Raw genomic sequence first — 21,232 nt, forward strand, 5'->3', positions numbered from 1 at the left:
GGATAAGACATTTTGACTAAAATGAGACAATTTCACTTAGTAAGATTTTGAGGTTTTTGCAGTGTAGTGTTAGCATAGCTTATTTTAACACTGAAAATACAATCTTTTTTCTGAATTCATATATAAAACAGTAGTTTCTCTCAACCTGCTATGAATCTTATTGTTATTGCTCGTACAGTTATGGTTCATATTTGCCCAGGTTGACAGATAAACAGAAACGCAAACTCTACTGTACCTCATTTTCCATTAAAATACACTAGTTTCAATGGAGCCTATATATCATAGCCATATCTCTACCATATTTCCCATTATTAATTCATGATTATGAAACATATATGCGTTTCCTTCCTCCTACACAAACTAGCAGGAGGCTTAACTCTTTAGTTTATTTAGTTTAGTGTTGTTTACAAATAAAATGAAGTTTCAATCTATCTCCATCTAGAGTCAAATATTGAAATGGATTATGATGCTAAGTAGCATGTAATCAAATCTCCCAATGAAACTGAAGCCTTTTATACAGAAGTATCTTAAAATATGTGTTAAATCGGAAAGTAATAAGTGGTTTTGACCACCATCTTGCTACACAGCTAATGTGTGTCATGGTGAAGCTGATGGTAGATCTGTCGTAAGAGACCTCAAAAGAGTAAACATCCTCTTTTCAGTTTTGAATCAGCCTGCAGTGATTTTTGTCAGAATTCCTTAAAATCACAGCTTTTTAATTTCATTCTTCAAAAATATGCGTTTTGCTGCAGTCTGAAAAGATAATCAATCCCTTATTGCAAAAAATACTTTTGAATATGACAGTAGAAGAGACATATATGAAAGATGAATGAACAGTTTAAAGCTCTTTTTATTCTTTATAAAACAGCATTTCTCAAGTCAAGGCCACCATAGCCCTGCAAAACATGAGTTATTTACCATTATTACAATATTGCATGCATTTCATTTATCTCAGAACAAGCCGTGTGCAAAAAGCACCAAAGAGGAGGAAAAGTGCAAAAGTTAATGCTTTTACAACATCTTGTAGCTTTCTCCACTTGTGGAAAGAGAGACATGGAATGTGTTAAGATGGTCCAAAATCCTGGAACTCAAGAGGGTGTCATCCTCAGTATTTTCAGATTTCTAGTTTGGCCCTGTATACTTATGACTTACACTTACAGTATCATTTAATCATTGTGGTATTTAAGCATAGTTAAGCAGCTTTTTGTTTCTCAATCCTGTATTAAAGCACAGAAAACACGTTTAGCTTTTGACTTGCACACTAAAAAAAACATATCAGACCACAGGATGCTACTTACAGTCTCAGGTCAACCGATCTTTTTGCATCTAAATCCAAGGCTTGATTCTGCCCCACTATGTCAACCTTTAACCTAATACATCTTCTATATAGTGTGAACATTCATACGGGGGAAATCACCTGATTGGTAAAATGACTGAAAGTAAACAGGGATTTAGAAAACAAGTCAGCCCATATGTACCAGTTTCCCTTTCAGTACATTGTTTTATTAAGCGCTGTATAGTCATTACCTGAAACAAATCTCTGACCAAGTCATGCAGCTATTTCAAACTGGACTAAGAACTATCTGTTCCAATTTTTCCTCCATAACAGTTTGTAGTAATGTTAAGTATCAAAAGAAGTGTTTCCTTTCTGTTGTATTTTTACACTTTACTTTAGATCAGATGTAAACACGTATGGAGAATGAGTATGTATAAAGAGGTGGAAATACGATCGCACAATCTCCAAACTATCACCAAGAGCATTTCCTTTTCGATTGAGGACTGAAAGTGCTAAACGTGTTCAGAAACTGCGTACAAACTTCTAAAACTCTGAAATGTATCAATAAAAGACAAATTCAAAAAGTGCTATTTTCTTTTGGTTTCTACGACTTATTAAGTGTGATTTCTATCCAAGCTGCATTCTTAATGTGCATAGTACGTTTAAACCATGTTGCACCTACTGTAATCACTTATAAAACCACATACTGTCTTTTTAAGTGATAAGGGTACTAGGTCAAAGCTTAATATTCATACTTCTTTAAAGCTAACTCTTTGGTTGCTGGTTGCTAGTTTTAATTAAGCGGGTACTCAGCTTCCTAGTATTTAGGATACCTCTCTAAGTCTTCTAAATAAGCTTCATCTTTGGACAATAGAAGTTCTTATACACAATACCTGTAGAAGTCTAGGATATAGTATCAAAATATAAAAAGTGTAACACAATTCCGTCAAGAAAAAGCTGCAAAGCGTCCAAAACAAATGAGATCCTACTGAACTCTCATCAAACGCAGCTACCAAAACCTACTGAGCGATAAAGAAAGTGCAAATCCTCTCTTCCTTTAAAAGTAGTGACAGCTCACCCTTTCAGATATGCAAGTTTGTATCAAATATAAAGCAATTCCAACAGTATGGAATGTATTTAAGGCCACAAAGTAAAAAAAAAAAAAAAATAGCCTCACAGAAACATGTTGAAGTGTTTGAGCCTGAAAGCCAGCATTTTTAAAGGAAGTCTCTTGAAGATAAACCGCAGTAATTACTTTGAAAAGCACCTCGACTGCTCCAGACTGAACAATGTAAAGAAAAGTAAAGTTGCGTAAAGCTGCTGTAGAAAATTGAAGTGTTTTGTAATTTTGAAGGTAAACATTGACTCGTCTTTTAAGACCAATTATAAACAACGATGGCAGGAAGAGGGGTTTGGGTGTTTGACCCCCCCTGCTTCTGTACCTCTAGCCACCTTTATGGAAGCCTTGACTGTAACAGGCATAGTAACGTGCATAATAAAGATGCTGGTGAATCGGCATCATGTTTTTGTTTTTTTTACCTTATATCAATGAAGTTCAGCTGTATTTTTGTTCCAATGGGAGGCATGATAAGGCTTTAGTGCAGAATGTGTGCTTGTGTTGAGTGCTGGTTGCATTGCATCAAGATTATGAAGGTACAGAGGTCCTCTAACTGGATTTCTTCTGGTCAATAAGGTTAGCACCTCTCGACTTGTTCAACACCACCGTAGCCTGAAAGCAGAGAAGGAAGAAAAACAAGTCTTTTCATTCAATACATTGTTACAACATTCACTGACTTCCGTTCATCTGCTGAAGTTAATTCACTGAATCCCCTGAGCAGCATGTATCATACCTCGCCAGGCAGACAAACCACTTCTGCTTTTATCTTCGGAACTGTGGTTAAGTTGAGAATGAACTCTGAATGGCCTTTGTGGGTTTTAAGTGAGGCTTTCAGACTGTCTGATGTTAGTTTCATTTTCTATTTTTGCTCTGCTGATGATGGATGAAGTGGCTTCTTATTAAAATGCTACACATCAGTTCTTAATAATCAATGCAGAATTAAATGTTTAACACAATAATCTACATCATCTTCACAAAGAGTAATGGTTGAATTTTGTGTGAAAAGAACTGAAGCCAGAATTTTAGAATGTCTCAAGCTTTCCCATAAAGAACTGAAGGGACTGAAATCCAATATTTGTGATTAGAAAGCTTAAACTTGGTGCCGCTTACTGAAAAACAGCAAATCAGATCCAGAGGGAGACATGGCAAACACAGCTCCCTCAGCTAGGTCCTCGGAGGAGGGTTACATTAATGAAACAGGACTCAATCACACAGCTACCCACTAACGGTCAAGAGCTGATAAACAAGGTGAGTGAGGTTTCTTAGGTACCCTTAATCACATTTGATCAGCTGGATTTATGTTACTAACGTCATACTTTCAGAATGCAACAACAAGCTTAAAAATGTGTGTAATTTATCTGCAGTTTAATAACTATTTCTGTTACTTTCAAAATAATAGCTGCTTCATATCGGCTAAAAAGAGACGATAAAGTCAGCAGTGGGAACTTCCCTTTTTAGTTCTAATTTTTGTTTCCACAGAGCTACGTCCGTCACCTTTCCTGTGAACAACTGAGTGCAACCTCATGAATCTTTAACTAAATGTGGCATTATCCCTTTATTTAATTGACCTCTTAGCAGTTATATCGCCTATGGCAGCTCTTGAGGGGACTATAATATCATAGATGACTGACAGCCTTGTTCTGGGCTCTTCTTCCTATGGGGGCCAAATATCCAGTAATGAATCTTAAAAGCATTTTTAAATGCAAGTTAAGCAGAAGTGAGACTTAAAGGAGGTTGTTTGAGCCAAAGGCTTTATGATAGGGACAGAAATTGTTGACACAACAGCTGGCCAGCAGCCACATGACTAACCTGTGATTTAAAGCAGCTGCATAAGTGCTGGCATTCTTCTGATAAGAAAACATGCTGGAATAAGATCTGATATGACCTGACCTTAGCAATAGAAAACACCTCTATATCTTCACAGCTCTTATTTTTCTTCAAACACTTCATAAGTAAGCAAACCAAATTGTACCAATAAAAAAATGACATTTAAAGTATGTCACGGTAGTTTCTTTGATTAGTTTCCTTACACACTGGCAAAGAAGTCCCATAAAATCTTGCCTTTTCAAAGAGGCAAGATTTCAAGAGAGCATTTCAAATCAAAATTCTTACTGTGCTTGTATCCACTAACTGAAAGGTACACAGCACATGATGTTGTAAACAAGCACTTTGGCCAGACAGTAGATTACTGGTGCTGCCTCTCACTGAGGGAGTGCTGTGTGCTTTCAGTGTTCTCCCAGTGTGAACTGCTCCCTCTAGTGACTCTTAGGGATTATTGTGATTAAAAAAATCTGTTATAACAAAACATGTAGCTCTGTGTAATTGCCCTGTTCTACCAGGCTTAATCTCACCTGCTCCAGCACGACACCTGCCGCCTGGTCGATGGCTCCCCCCACACTCTGGTACCGACCAGAGTAGCGGATGAAGGCCCACGTCAGTATGGACATCATGACCACGCCGAGGGTGCAGTCGCACACAAGGGCGATGGTAGAGAGGCCGACGAAGAGCAGCACACCTGACAGCACGTAGAGAAGGCACACCAGGACGAACAGCACGGCGGGTGTGCGGAATGCGCTGAAGAGATTTTTGGACTTGAAAGGGAAGGAGACAACAGGTGATTAATATCACTTTACAGATCCTTATACTGCCAAGATAGCTTTGCATGTAATGCTAATACACTACCGGTCAAACGTTTTAGAACACCCCAATTTTTTCACTTTTTTATTGAAATCAAAGCAGTTTAAGTCCATTGAATAGCTTTAAATGGTACAAAGGTAGGTGGTGAACTGCCAGAGGTAAAAAAGAAAGGGTAAGATTACCCAAAACTGAAAAAAGAATGTACATATCAGAATTATATGAAAAAGGCCTTTTTCAGGGGACAAGAAATGGGTTGCTGTTCTGCAGCAATTGAGGTTAGTCAAGCCTTAAAAGTTGGTGCAACCAATTCTTACAGGTGTCCCAACTGTCCTTGATTACTTCCTACTCCCTCTGTCTGCATAAAAGTAGTGTTGGAACACACTGTGGAACATACCCTCGTGAGCAATATTTGAACAGTCTTGTACTCCAGATTGAATGTGTTGCTTATTAAATGGCAAGAAAAAGATGCCAAAGGTGGCTACTCCGATGAGTCAAAAGTTATGTCTACATTTTGGTTTATGAATTGATTCCATGATTTATTTTTGAAATTCAATTGTTTATTTGTTCGATATTTTCATTTCAGAGCACAATAAGACATTGAACTGCATCATTTTCAATAAAAATCTTGAAAAATTGGGGTGTTCCAAAACTTTTGGCCGGTAGTGTATATTATATCAGGAATAATTTCAAGTTACAAATCATTTGCTTTTTCACTTTAAGTGCTCTTGTGTCAGAAAAAGCAGCCTACAGCACAAGATAAACACAAGTTCTGGTGCAAAGTTGATCCAATTAGTTTACATCCAATTGGTAGATGTAAGGTTTGTAATCCACACTTACATCATGTATGTCAATGTCCTGAAACACTGATACACAATAGGGTAGAGGCTGGGAGCCACTGCTTAGCACCAAAAAACAAATAAAGTTACAGTTTTTCTCAATTGTTTACACACAAATATTGGTACTTGAGACACAATGGCCACAACATGTAACCCATGCACCAACCCCCTGAACCAATTCTGCTAAACTACAAGCACAATTCCTACTTTACACTCAAACTGCAGTTCTAAAACACACTTTTTTCAAAACACTACACACAATTCTCTGCATTTGGCACAATTTTCATGAAGAAAATATCTTGTTTTCACATGATGTCATTCACCCTACTATGCACACTGACTCATCACATGGGCAAACACCTGTCACACAGTTTTACAATTAGCAATCAGAGCTTTATTTCCCCCGCTGCTTGGCCAGGAAAAAACATTGCTTGTGATGTGGATGAGGTGGCCAGACTGAAACAGGAGAGAGGATGCAGCATAGTTGTTTTTTTTTACTGTAACTGTATACAGTAAATTATTCTGTTGTTTTGTGTGTAGACCACTGTATGTGCAACTTTGTGTTGGTTGGGATGTACACTGTGTACACAGTTTATTTGGGAGGGGGATAAAATATATTTGTTACTGTGTATTTGTGTGTTTTGAGTATAAAAACAATATTCTAGAATATTTTACAACACACTTATGTATGTACTGTCTGTAGTAAGTGTAACACTGAACAAAGAACAGTCCTAAGTCATTATGATGAATGGAGAAGAAGTGTTTTCCATTCATCACAGTGTTTTACATTGAGCACCTCAGTGTTCAACTGGTTCTTATAAATGTCTATTCATATGGTGGTTTGTGTGTGTCATTTACGAAGTGACGTAACAACGAGAAATAACGTTGTTTTGTATGTAAAGTTTCATTTTGCAGGAGAATTGAGGGGTTTTGCCCATTGTGTGTGTTTTTTGATTTGTGTAGAGTTCTGAGAGTATGTGGCAAGCTTTCAGAAAATGTGTGTAAACAATTGAGAAAAACTGTAAGTAGTACACAGGTACAGATTATAACAGGATGATAATACAATCTTAATCTACAGCTAGGGTAAAGTAACAGCCGTGACATCATGTAGTGAATCTGGTACACTGTTACAACAAAGTAGTACTTGATTATAAAGTCACCTAGCCTATTATATACGTCTGCCTACACTGCCAGGTTAGTGTCTAATACCATAGTGGTATCATAGTGTGATACTTGGATAAGATTGCTTTGAGTCATCTAAATGATGCGAAATATATTTCTAAATAACCTGCCCCTTATCGTCTGCTGCTATTTCACATAGGACTTTAAACCGATTAAGGGCTAATTATAATTCAGATGTAACTTAAGCCGACTTTGGAAATATTTTAGCTGTGAAAGCAATGTGGCAGAAACTCTGACCTTGAAATGGGGTTCAAACTAAGTTGGAAAGTATGCATGTCTGGTGCAACCAAATTGCACAAGAGTAAAAAAGGTCAGAAATCTCTTACCTCATTATGCAAGCATAATGACTGCCATATTTCCTCCATCTCCTTCTCCAACTGTGCTTGGTAACGATCACAAAACTCTTGTCCACCCATCTTCTTGGTGGAGGAGAAGGTATGGAGAGCCTCACGGGAGTTGAAGAGATGTTTCTCCTCCAGGGATTCAGGGGCGACATAAGGCAAGTCTCCCCCACACACCTTGGAGAGGAAATGAGAGACAGAAGAGATTTTTGTAGCCAGAAATGTTTGACTATTACCACATGTTTCTGATCAGAGTATAGGGTTATCCATCTGTTGGTTAGTGATCCCAAATACTTAGCTAACAATAGTTCACGACACATCTTACAAGTTCATACAAGTTAACGCACCTTCTCCATGTTCTTGTAATACTGATCTTTGGCTGCTGCCACGGCGGCCAGGTTGTTGGCCTCTGCTGTAGCCTGGTGAGACAAAGCGACACATTTTAAAGTAAAAACAAACAAATTAGACAAATCATATTACCCATGCTCCTAAGTTATTTCAACCTTCAAATACATGCAATTAAAATTTTAGAGTTAAAGTTTCTTGTTTTATGGTGCTTGGTTATATAATAGTATGTCTCTTGTATCGTTCATTAATCTTTGTGCTCTCTGATGTTCATTTTTATCCTTAAGCTCATGTGTTTTTGCCGTCTCCTGTGAATATGTTGAAGAATGTTATGTATTTCTCAGGTCAAGTTCTCATGTCATGACAGATATAAGTTTTAGATATAAACACTAATTGTGTGGTTTTCAGGACTCATGCCAAAAACTTGTTCAAAACAAAAGCAGATAAAAGAGATAATAATAAATACCATGAGCATGGTCTTTGGCTGTGGCAAGTCCTCTCCCTGGTAAATCTTTATGTAAGCCTGGTAAAACAAAATTTACATATTAGATATACAAATTAGAATTCAGGATCAGCAGAAAAACTCAGATGAAGAAAATGTTACCTTGAAGAATTCGAGCAGACCGCGACAGGTGACTTTGTTTCCGTTGATTTCTTTCTCAGCCAGACGATCGGGATGCAGCAGTTTGGGGATCAGGCTCAGCAGCTGCTCTCTGAACTCTGGGGCCACATCTGAAAAAGACATACATCAAAACTCCAGGAAAATGGTACTCAGTATACCAGGAAATAACAAAAGCTGCTTTTACTTTAAGCAAACTAAAAATAGAATGGAAATCAAGGGACCTTACCATTGAGCTGTCCCTCGAATGTGGGGCTGGTGGCAACGTTTAACCCGGGGTGAGGCAACAGGAAGCAGGAAATTTTAGTGAAGCATGAGTGGATGTGCTCTCTCACTGTTTGCAACTCCTCATGCTGGGCCTCCTTGACCTTTAAAAACCCATCCAAAAGTAAGGTGAAACTCAGTATATATATATTCTGTTAAGCATATTTATAATTTTCTGCTAAATCAACAAGCCAGATTTGGTACCTGTAATCTTTTATCCAGGAACTCGTTGCCTCCTCTAAACCCGTAGGCATATTCATATGGAAAGCTCCAGTCTCTGATCAGGAACATTAAAGACTGAGGGAGAAGAACAATAGTATTACATTACGGGTGGGGAAAAAACATCTTTTGTATTAAACTGCATATCAAACACAGCTGCTGAAGATGTTTCAGATTGTTTTTGTTTCTATTTCTTAAATCCTGTGGCTTTCTTGTACCTGAAAGGGCTTCAGAAAGATCTCATCCATGGCCAGACGCCCATACTCCGTGAACAGCTGTGAGGAAGAGGCCGCCATTTTTAAAAATATATACTCAGATGCAGAAATCAGTAAAGTAAAAATCAGGTTACTGTGTAATCCTTTGTCTGATGCAGGATAAGCTTATTCTAATACCACATTTTTAATGTCCTTTGTTGTGAAAGTAAATTAATGCGGTTTACAATAGTTTTTACCACTCTCCTCATTTTCAGACATGCTTCTTGGGCTGCTTTGAATCAATAACATACTGACTTTATCAAACTCATTTGTCAAACTAATTATATACAGACCTGTAGCTGCTGCAGGTCGTCCTCTTGGACGTTCTGAGACAGGTTGTAGATCTAAAAAAAGAACAACTGCATCAGCAAAGATGACAATGAGGTTAATAAGAAATGGTTAAATCATTAATAAGGGGAGATCAGACACCTGGATGGAGCTGGTCATGGTGCTGAGGGCAAAGATGGTGGCACAGTCCTTCACAGTTGACTGATTATCAAATGCTCCCTGAGTGTCCATCAACACTACTGCCACCTAGAGGTGACCAGAGAGAAACACAGTACAGCATGTAAACATTGGGTGTGGCCAGAAAGGAAATCCTTTGTTTCTCTATTAAAGTTAACTGTACACATGTTCTTTAAATCACAATATCATTAAATAAAATCCTTATACTATTCCCACATTATCTTATTAATTTATCTAAATTGATATGTGGATGTTTAGTTAATTATGGGATGAATTACTACCTGTGTAAAGGGCATTACTATGATCATTACTCCTGATAGCATGCATTGCACAACACCATCTTTTGGAGTAAGAGTGTCTTACATACTGGGCAAAAATATAGCTGCTGCTTATAATAAGTTAAAATTTTCAGAGTTAATTTCAAAACAGGGAACAAAAAGTGGCTAATGACTCAGGTAAGGTGAATTTACGGTCATTGTAACAATTAACTTGAAAGTCCAAAATATATATATTTTTAAAGTCTTCTGTTTCTTTTCATTATTATGCAGAAATCCCTAAAAAAAAAACAGGAAAACATTTGGTGTCTGAATAAATTACGAACTGCAGTACCTCTGTTCCATCACTCTTCGTGACGGGGAAAACTTCACTCCACAGCTGGATGCCAGTCGTTTCTGGTTCTGAACCTCCTCGCCAAGAAAATCCAGTCAGCTTCTCATCCTCCTGACCTAACCAGTTTGCATCACCCTGCAGAAACACATTTGATGTTTTTACAGATCAATCAGGGACAGGCTGGGGCGTCACTGTGAAGCCCTGTAGATTTACAGCCTATAGCTTTTTCAAAATTAGAAACAGGCCTTGTCATGTACTTTCAATTATCCTGAAAAATAGAGCACTAGAGCAGCAGACATTTTACAATGAATTATTGATAGGAACTACAGCTGGTATGCATAATTTACAACACAGAAAGAAATAAGTAGGCTGGAGACCTCAGTCAGGGCATGATCAACCTCTCATCGAGCTGCTTTCAGATTGCTTCAGTGGGAATGTTGCAGAAGAGATTAACTAATGCTTAGTCGTATTGTGACACTAAAGCAAACAAAAACAAAGTTACTAAAATCAATAACATCAAAAAGATCCCTCCATCTGTGCATCAAATGAAAAGGAAAGGAGGAGGTTATCTTAATGTGTACTTAAATATATGATACATTGATTTAACATTCACTGGTTGAAGTATCTAATGACTAAATAACCTGTTCAGGAAACTAGTTAGTTCACATGTTACAGAAGGGAGGGGCATTACTGAGCTATGATTTTTATAGAGTACTTCACCAGCCTCTGACTGCTGGTGACGTTCCTAGATTCCCACACCTTCAACACAAGGCAGCATCACCTGCTGTGACCTCCCTGCTTTAAAGCTGTCATTATGAAATATGACAATACTTCAGCGTGAAATAAGTTCCCCGCAGGTGAGGGATGTTGGATGTTTTAGTGTCACAGACTGATTCAGGGAACTTGTACTGCACTGGTTTAGCTTGCTCTGTGTCCCCATGTTGCACGGCACGATGGATACATTCATTATAGACCTCTTTCTGGATGCCTTTCATTGTTCCAAAATATTTTAAACTGGTCAGCAACACATGGCTGAAAAAAATGCTTTTCAAAGTAGGTCAATTATAGAAACAGGTTTGACAAACACAGATAGCTGTGGGGACAATCTCCTGACATGGTTGCCTGTTCCCTCCCAGGCTGAGGATTTTTAACTTGATCCATGGAGTAACAGATAGGTGTCTGGGGTGGCCAGGCACATGGCCCTTTTTTTTAAAACTACATTTTAAACTCTGAATTTGACACTACTTTCCTATCTTGTGGCCTCAAAATTTACTTTTTCACATTTTGTTTGAACACAGATTTTAAAGACGAATTATTGCTCCATAATCATTTTTGCAAAGATGAAAATAAAGAAATACGTTGTGCTGACACTGAAGTTACAGTTCAACTCACCTTCCTGTACATGTAGCGGAGCATGAAGTCGAGGATGAAGCTCTTGCCTTTCCTGAAAGCTCCGGCCACCGACAGCACCACCACATGTTTGTCTCGAACCTCAGGAGCCAACAGAACCTTAGCCAAAGCCTCTGTGTCCAAAGCAAAGGAGTGATCCTCTTTACACACTGTGACGATCTGAACTGGACCTGGTTGACCCTTCATTCTTATAAAGTTCTGGTCCCTGTGACAGAAACAAAACAAAGAATAAAAAATCAATTTATTACTAAAATTGGTTGACAATCAATTCTCTGCTTTGTTCATTAATTAACGACTTTTATTCTTGAAATACTATTTAAGGTCTACAACAAAGAATCAGTGCATTCAATTTCAAACAAAACTTTATTGTTACACTTGAACATATCTGAGGTGCTTCCTTCCCCTTCAGTACATTTATCAATATTGATATTGTTTAGTGTATTCCTAGAGGACACATTTTTGTAATGGCAGCTTAGAGATGCAGTGACATTTTCTTCGAGCATGACTAAGATTTGTTATTTGGATGGACAAAACAATCGTTGTTTTTTTAAACTAGAAAGTATGATGTTGCATCCAGTAAAAATGTGGGCATGCAATCATCCCCCATTAAACACAATATTTGTCTCTGTCTGAAGATGACTGGGATACATTGTGGGTGTCATGCTGCTTTGCCTCTAGTGAGTGGATTCAGCACGCCATCTACAAAAAACATTGTTCATTTTAGCTGCTTCAATGCTCTCCTTTGTTGTATTTCCATGAAGAGGAGATCCTCTATGGAGCCAAAACGATGACTTTAATGTTTGGTTTTGAAAATAAATTTTGGCATTGAAAACACATCCTGAAACTGAAAAAAGAAACACTCTTTTTTTTAATGCAGAAAAAACGCCATCAAAAAAAGAATCTATCATTGACAAAAAAGTGTCATCAAATAAGTATAATATCATTGTCATTCAAAAACATATTAGAATGCAAAAATGTCTAGAAATTAAATAATATAACATATGTTGTCTGTGTAACTTCAGTGAAACGTTTTCATGCCAATACCGGTTTTGATGTCTTTACATTTTTTGTGTTTCAATGCCAATGTTTCTTTTTCCAATTTCAGGGTGTTTTCAATGCCAAATTCCATCGTTTTGGCTCCACAATCCTCTCCCATGATGAGTAAGACAGGGAGGTGCTTTCGTAACAGTCTGTAGTAAGAAAACTAAAATCTCTCTGACCCTCCTTTCAAGGAAAACTCTTCACCTCAAAAGGTGTGGCACACAGTAGTATGCCTGGCATTTCTATGCTTAGAATGTGCTTAATCGAGTTGATGTAGTGAAGCCCAAAAACAAAGTAATCCTGCAGCTATGACCATAACATGCTGTGTTATATTGTGCTATCTGCTTTCACAGATTCACTAAATTGTAAACTACTACCTCTATAATCAACGATACTTGTTTTAGCAGCAGCCACTAAACGATGCCAGCTCGGCTAGCTAGGCTGGCACTGCCTGGACCAGTATAGCTATGCGATTCTAAAAGATGTCTAATTATAACAGAAATTATTCAAACAAATCAATGTCTGAGCAAAACCCACAACAAGAGATGGGTCCAAGTTGTAAATAGCCTTATCTTATTCTTCAATTTAAACAAAAACATTGCCCTGCTAACGCCTCAGCTGTTAAGGAAACCAGTGTTATGAAACCAACTAGTCTTTTAAGATGTAACCCTAATCCCGGAATTAGCTTAAATAGCCCTTCCCGTGGTTGTAGCTCCTGTTTTTACAGTGTAAAAAGGATGTTTTTACCTTGTGTGTCTTCAAAATGCCTCGATGCAATCTCATGAGTGTCGACAAAAGCCAGAAACGTGACTTTTTTCTACACTGGCATGAAAACAACTTGTGAGAACTTTTTTCCACCACGGAAACAACGCACTTCCGGCTTCAGCTAGCGCGTCATCTCGTGGGAAATGTAGTCTTTTGGGGGGATTTCCCGCTTCAACTTAATGTATCCACAAACTACATTACCCAGTGTGCTAAACATTCATCGTTTCTATGATAATTATATTTTTTAGTATAAAGTTACGAAGACGGAACTAAAGTTTTGTAAGAGAGAACTTTCAATAGGTTACGTACATTCACATCATATCTAAATAGTTGCCGAGGATGAAACTACGTCTTCTAACATTCCAATGTTTACGAGCATGCCATGTATTTTGAGAGGCACCCTACTGCAGGCAAGATGGCGCCGCCACAACATCCACACCGGAAGTCCATACCGGAAGTCCATACCGGAAGTGATTCTTTAACCCCCTCTCTACCCAATGCCGGATGCTTCGAACTGGAAGTTTCTTCTTCGTGTAGCGTATTGATTGCATTAGTCTGTCGCTGCTAAATCAATTAGCAGAAAGCTAGCGATAAAACAGCCTTCTCGAGACACGACACTCCAATAATTAAAGTGAACACACGTGCACACTGCTCCTTCCATTGTGTGTGCGTGTGCTTGCGTATTGAAATGTATATTTATTCCTTTCTTCCAGATGCATCCGTCGATTATTGAAGGAGACCAGGGGTTGGAGTACACAAGTGTAACACAACATAAAATAACATATGACCCAGACAAAACAAGAAAGGCAAATGCAGATGTCATCACGGCAGCATCATAATCAGCTTTAAGTATTTCAACACACACTCGGAACAAAAGGCTGTGCATGGCTGAGACGTTAACACTATAACTTAGTGATTCGTGCAGGCTTCTAAGTAACTTGAATTCTCAACAGCCTATACACTTTTGGAGTCAATCAACTAGTCAATAATACTGATACGATTAAAATGTAAGTGCAAAAAAGTTCATCGAATTACGCGTAAACCTACGTGTTTTTGAAGGCTTTTATTTTGCGTTCACGTTCCTGTTTTTCAAGGCTTTTATTTTTTTGAAGGCTTTTATTTTTGTAACTTCCGGTATTGACTTCCGGTGTGGGTGTTATTGCAACGTTTTTAGCTTTGTAACTTCCGGTATGGACTTCCGGTATGGACTTCCGGTGTGGATGTTGTGGCGGCGCCATCTTGCCTGCAGTAGGGTACTCTTGTGTATTTTAAGTATGTAGCAGACTTTACGTGCTCCAGCAGGCTTGGCTTGCACCCTCGCGTTATCAATCAATCAATCAATCAATCAATCAATCAATCAATCAATCAATCAATCAATCAATCAATCAATCAATCAATCAGACTTTATTTATAAAGCGCTTTTCATACAATGGCATTGTAACACAAAGTGCTGTACATAAAAAAACAACCTAAAATAGAACAAATTAAGAAAAAGATCCCAGCCCCAAACCCACCCCACAATCCTAAGGTTAGGAACACAATATGCAAAAATAGTAATAAAAACAATACAAATTAAATAAATAACAAATAAAAAAGAAGTTGCTGAACGAACTGAGGATACGCTCTCATATCTTAATGAGGAAACACTGCAGGTAAAATAAGATGTTAAAACTTAACACAGGAAATTAAAAACACCAAAATAAAATACATTTCTAATATAATAAAACACTAAAATATTAAACCATTGAAATAACATAATATGCTATACTTAAAACATATAAATAAGTACATAAATAAAGTAGAATAAAAGTAACTGAAATTTGAACTAGATAATAAATAAATAAATAAATAAATAAATAAATAAATAAATAAATAAATAAATAAATAAATAAATAAATAAAACCTTCTTGAGTTTGCTTTTAAAAATATTTATGCTCTGTGCAGCCCTCAGATCTTCAGGTAGGGTGTTCCACAGGCGTGGGCTGTGATAATAAAAAGCTGCCTCACCGTGGGTCTTAGTTTTTACTTTTGGTACAATTAAAAGTCCACTACCTGAAGACCTGAGGGCTCTCACTGGCTCATATGATAAAAGCAAATCTGATAAATAAGAAGGGCCAAGACCATTAAGAGATTTAAAAAACAATAAAATAATCTTAAAATCTATTCTAAAAGATTAGGTTTTGAGCCCTCTAGTGGTGTTTTAACTCCTAGAAACAGTACACATGAAGTTGAAAATGTTAAGTTTTCTGAACATAATATGAACACACCTTAAGTTACAGCATGAGAGATTTTATTTGTTAGATTACAAAAACAGATTTTGAAAGTACATACAATACACAGGTAGAGAAATCCATTGTACCCAGAAATGACATTATATTTAAATGGCAGTGAATATATTTAACATTTTATTTCATAATTCCAATAAACGTTTTTTTTTTAATTGAAAACTGTTAAGCTTATTTTACAAGTGTATACAAAGTGTCCAAGTTAACAGAAAAACTCATGGAATCTACAAGATATTTAAACTATATAAAGAAATACTATTAAGATATAAAATTGGAAGTACTGACATTGTAACTTAGTGCTTTCCCACATTTGATGACCATCTACAATTGCAGTTACATTATAAATTAAACATTTTGATATAGAATCACAAAAACTTACTTTCAGAAAGGAAGAGTTTTCATAGTATGCTACAATTACAGTGTTTAGGGGAAACATATATTAAACTTAGGTTTGTCTGGAATGCTATTGAATTATCCTCTATGAAAGTCCTAACAAGAACAGGTTATAAAGACATCTTCATACAAAAATAATAATCGTGTGAATGTGATTTGGTTTGCTGCTCAGTGTTTGCCTCCACAGAGCTGTTCTTTCTTCTTGTGGAAGTCTTAATGCCAACAGTATAAATGGTCAGTGGATTGGGAAAATTACTTCTACTTTAATTGGAAGCAGAACTTCAACCCCTGAGATTGATACTTGTGTTTAAAAAAAAATCACAGTGGAAATCCTTCAAACTTGATGAAGTTTGTATTGTGTTAATACTTCAATTCTCAAAGCACAATTTTATCCACACATATCAGTTTCACCTTACACTATCAAGACTTCTTCAGTCCTGACTATCTGTTAGTCATCATCTGCATTGAAAGTGCCTGAATACATGAGAATGAGTGTGATCCATAGTCTTGTTAGTCCATCCATTATCTATACATAATGCAAACTACAATAACAAAACAAGCTTTAGGGCAGTGTCAGTGTCTCAGAAAGAGGCAGCCACTTTTAAAAAAGATGATCTCATCCATAATTATTATTATTACGACTGCAGAAAATAAATCACAGCTTCTGTTGTTTTCTGGGAGTGTTTGCCTGAAATGGATCTAAGTGTTGCTTTAGTTGTGATGTTGATGAGATATGATACTAATATCCTCCTCCTGCCAGGTCCAGCAATGACCCAGCAGCTTCCTGAGCCTCGGCATCCAGCTGGAGGATCTCTACGGTCTCCAGGTCTAATTCGGTGTCACCTGGCAGTACCAGGTACTGCTGAGACTCGTAATAGTGTAACTCAATGTACCCACTGTCAGTCAGTGGGTCTTTCTCCATCTCTGTGTAGACTTCCTCCTGTTGGTAGTCCAATGACTCCATGGTGACGAGCTCCTCGTGATCCGGGGTCAAAGGGCACGTTGGGTCGTCAGAGAAAGGCGTGTTATCAATGGACAGTGTTTGAGGAGAGGAAAGAAGGAGGGTGTGAGAGAGAGGATCTGCATGAGAGAAAAACAATGAAGTAGGGACATAACATGAATATTAATATGTTTACACACAGCATGCTTCAACAGCCATGTGTCATATACTTCAGTGAGCCCATGTAGCACAGGCTCACAGAGGCTCTCAGATAAGACCAGTGCACACAGAGGCTGCTGTGCTAGGCTATTGCTATGTTGCCAAGGTAATAGAAGATTGTTGCCGTGACAACAGAACACAAACACATGAACATGCTGAGAAAGCCTCAGAGTGGGAGAAAAGCTGCATGTAATAAAAACGTCACAGAGAGCTGTTACTCTATAAATAAAGTGCTGTTGTCTGGAGCAAATTCATTAGGGATCACATATGTGTCGCTCATGTGTTTAATAGGTGAACCAAGCATGCTGGGAGTCCCATCATCACTAACCTGAGATTTCAAGAGAGTCACACACTGCAGGCGTCCCAAATTCAGCTCCTTCCAGTCTGCAGACAACATGGTAGGATATTAGACAGCTTCATCAACATGGTTTTCAACAAAACTCAGCAAGAGAGGGATGTTAAAATGCAAATTGCTCCAGGTAAATTGTGTATTTTAACACTTTAAAGGGAAGAATTTCCTGCATGACAAGGAAAACAATGCATCAACACACGAAAAAAATCTTCGGCAACTCATTATTATTGTTCTGTATTTACCATTTATCACTCATAAATTAATCTAGAAAAATCTGTATTGTAAATTATTCCCAATGCAGTTTGCAAGAGCCTTATGGAAAGAGGTTTTTGCAACAAGAGTCCTAAACTCAAAGTCATTCAATTAAATACATGTATATACTTCTGTTTATGAACTTTCTCTGTTTGACATTATTTTTCTAACTTTTAAGAAAAAAATTACTATAATAAATCTTATAAAAGTTCAAACTGTGTGGTTTTATACTAACAGTGCAGGCTTGTTTATCAGATTGCTGTTGGTGCTGTGATAACGGTGGGTCTTCCTCAGCACTTCAAGGAGCGCTGACCGGTACTCTGGGCACACACACCAAAGAGATCCTTTTCCCACTGACTGAAACACACACACAGACACACACTATTTAAAAATGAATTCTGCAAATATGAAAACCTTAAGCCACACAGACACATAAATTCCTACTAGGTGTAAATCTTAATCCTTGGGAAGAAATTCTGAGATGAATCAAATAATTTAAACGTTCATTTCGGTTAAGACAAGACCAGTTGTGATTCTGTGTCCGGCGGGACAGTAAGACGGACTTCAGAGCAGCGAAGGGGGCTGATTATTTATGATAATCCCTCCTAATTTAAATAAATAATAAGACCCAACACTATTTACTATGTAAGTTAGGTTACATAAGTACAGAGAGAGAGAGAGAGAGAGAGAGAGAGAGAGAGAGAGAGAGAGAGAGAGAGAGAGAGAGAGAGAGAGAGAGAGAGAGAGAGAGAGAGAGAGAGAGAGAGAGAGAGAGAGAGAGTGTAGATCAAACATAACTGGCCGCATATAAAAAAATAATAATAATAATGTTTTAAGTCTTTGCTTTGTGTTTTTGTTGTTTGTTACTGTTCTGGTTTTGTTTTTAACTCTGTAAAGCACTTTGAATTGCTCTATGTATGAATAGTGCTTTATAAATAAACTTGCCTTGCCTTGCCTTACTACTGATGAAACATGTGGAGTACATTATAATAATTTCCCTGCAGGGCAGTTTAATTGCTGACTTGCAAGCAGCATATCTTGTATCAGTGTGTTGCTGAAGGACATTGCAGAGGGATGGATGCACTCAGATGTGAACACTTGAGCTTTTGCTTGGTAATATAAACACACTCCCTTTAGTTATGACATGACCCTGATGCTCTTATTGTGGTAAATGTGAGTTATATCCTCACCTGGCTCTTGTCCCGATGAATGCGGCGGAAGCTCTTGCTCAGGGACAAGTTGTGTCTTACAGAGTTCCTCCAGCCTCCGGAGGCCGTCCTGTAGAACGGGAAATTGTTGACAATCCAATCATAGATGTCTTTCACCGGCAGCCTCTTGTCAGGCGAATCCTCTATTGCCATGAAAATCAGACTGCTAAAGGAATATGGGGGCTTGGACGAGACCGGGGTGGAAGGTTGGGTGGGTTGCGATGACTCCAGCTGAGGCAGTGTTATTTTGGTGAGGGGTTGTAGTGGCAGTAGGTTACCCCTCTGATGCAGCCAGTTGAGGCAGGTCAGGTCATCTTGGTCAGATATGTTCACTGGACTGAGGCACTGTATGTTTTTTCCTTCAAGACACTGAGAGGCTGAATAATGTGAGAGAGGGGAGGAGGAGTGACTAGACTCTGCTGTGGCTGGAGAAAGTGAGGAAGGGGATGGGGGGAATGAAATGGGTGAGAGTGGGAGTGAAAGACGACAATGTGTCTGCTGCGGCGAGGAGGAGAAAGGCAGGGACACTTCGAAAGTGTTAAGAAACTGTGCCGGGGGAGGCAGTGTGTGAGAGCTATTCTCCATCTCTCTCCCAGGATGGAACCTCCAGAGCCAGGATCACTCAGCTCTGCCACTGCTGAAAGAAATGACAGAAGTCAGGATTGAAAAAAACAAAGGGAAGTCACTTTTGTATATATATAGTCCAAAATCATGCTTTGTCAAGGAAATCTCAAACCTTTCTTATAGGACAGACAGAATTGCAAAGTACAACTTAAATATAAGTATTTTATTGTATATTTCTATTTTAGAACAAAGAGTAGTTTTTAGGCCAATCACTTGTTTTTATAAAACTAACTATGCTTTGATCATCTTTGTTCTTAATAAACTTCCAAAGAAGTAGATAAGTGTCTTAAAATCAAGTAAAATAATGGTAAGCAAATGTTTGTGTATATAAAGGTGAGTGCTGAGTAGTTTAAAAAAAAAAGTTAAAAGTCATACAACTTAAGGGTAATAGTTGTATTTTTTGAATAAACTGTAAACCAAATGTATAAACAAACAAAAAGAAAATGATAACACAGTTTACTCAGAGTCAAAGTTGCTCAGATGGAAAATGTTTGGAAGAAGAAAAAGGCTCAAACCTTGTTTTTTGTTAAATGTTAGCTCTTTGTTCCCCTCTGATTAACATCCACTAACTAGTTGGTTCAGAGTTCACTCTCTTTCAGGTTCAACGAACAAGGATTGGACAGTGGACAGGTGCAACTCTCTCCATTGGTACTCACATGTTCACATAGTAAAGGTGCACTTGCATCGATAAAATGCTATTAATAAACTATAAATACTATAGTTAGTGTAACGCTGGTGAAGATTTGAGCCTACCTGTGAAGCCACATGGCTCTACAATGCGGTCCAGTAGGCAAATGGCGGAACAATATAAAGTTTCATTTAGACAGGAAAGCCGCCTTTCCCCTCACAGGTAACACTCGGTGGTCTATCTAATGCTTTACATGCAAAATATTAACCAGTTACTCACCGAGTTACCAACAGGTTAATACTGGCAGGAGTTATGTCTCTTTAATGTCCATAATAAGTTGTTGATAAGTTGAAGATGTAATCCTGGGGTTTAAAACTTGTATCGGGGTCGGACACCTCGAGCGTCGTGTTCTGTTGCCGTCTGAGGTTTCCATGGAAACCAAAAGGACGCTTTGCGTGGTGCGCGTTCCTGGGCGCGCGCGTACGACGACTTCACGAGCGAAGCAATAGAGAAAGCCTGCTAACTTTCTCAATAAAACTCGTGTTTCAATGCACTTAGTCATTTTTCTGGAAAACATAATCCATCCAGAATTATTTATATGTACAGACTGGAGAAAGGGAACTGAAAGTCTTTATGGGTAATTCAGGTTCATCTACACAAATTCATCATTTACTGTGGATGACATGAAACATTAGATTAAAACAAGTAAATATTAAAAATGTATCCTAAAATGTAGTACAAAAACATCCCTTCTCACTAACCAGTGACTGTTATTAATTAATAGTACTTTAAAATTCTACTAGAGTGCATCTACTGAAGTTTATTTATTTCAGTTACTTTAACTTCTGATAACAACTGTACATCTTATATAATTTACAAAGTATAGTCACTTACAGTAGGCCAATTAATGAGATCATCCAAAAAATAAAAAGATTATAAATACAATCGAAC

General features: G+C 37.8%; 2 protein-coding genes across 3 annotated transcripts; both read right to left on the bottom strand.

Annotated features, from left to right (window-relative positions):
* Nucleotides 1-832: 832 nt before the first annotated feature.
* atl3 (atlastin 3) lies at nucleotides 833-13,808 on the bottom strand. Its single transcript, XM_034689536.1, has 14 exons — nucleotides 13,363-13,808; nucleotides 11,557-11,779; nucleotides 10,165-10,299; nucleotides 9,520-9,624; nucleotides 9,384-9,434; nucleotides 9,055-9,111; nucleotides 8,822-8,914; nucleotides 8,583-8,721; nucleotides 8,339-8,466; nucleotides 8,201-8,257; nucleotides 7,737-7,808; nucleotides 7,375-7,566; nucleotides 4,745-4,984; nucleotides 833-3,005 (listed from the first exon to the last, which is right to left on the bottom strand). The coding sequence occupies exons 2-14, from the start codon at nucleotides 11,758-11,760 to the stop codon at nucleotides 2,943-2,945; spliced, it is 1,536 nt and encodes a 511-aa protein (XP_034545427.1). The 5' UTR covers nucleotides 11,761-11,779; nucleotides 13,363-13,808; the 3' UTR covers nucleotides 833-2,942.
* Nucleotides 13,809-15,655: 1,847 nt separating this feature from the next.
* Nucleotides 15,656-20,701, bottom strand: si:ch211-145o7.3 (forkhead box protein N2). 2 transcript variants are annotated; one of them, XM_034690114.1, is made up of 5 exons: nucleotides 20,561-20,701; nucleotides 19,012-19,666; nucleotides 18,057-18,178; nucleotides 17,546-17,601; nucleotides 15,656-17,138 (listed from the first exon to the last, which is right to left on the bottom strand). In XM_034690114.1, exons 2-5 carry the CDS (start codon nucleotides 19,612-19,614, stop codon nucleotides 16,798-16,800), a joined length of 1,122 nt encoding a protein of 373 aa, XP_034546005.1. In that variant the 5' UTR covers nucleotides 19,615-19,666; nucleotides 20,561-20,701; the 3' UTR covers nucleotides 15,656-16,797. The 2 variants fall into 2 exon arrangements, with proteins under 2 accessions (XP_034546005.1, XP_034546004.1); XM_034690113.1 differs by having other exon boundaries at nucleotides 15,746-17,138; nucleotides 19,012-19,663.
* Nucleotides 20,702-21,232: the final 531 nt, after the last annotated feature.

This window comes from Notolabrus celidotus, chromosome 8 (genome assembly GCF_009762535.1).
Source record: "Notolabrus celidotus isolate fNotCel1 chromosome 8, fNotCel1.pri, whole genome shotgun sequence".
NCBI lineage: Eukaryota > Metazoa > Chordata > Actinopteri > Labriformes > Labridae > Notolabrus > Notolabrus celidotus.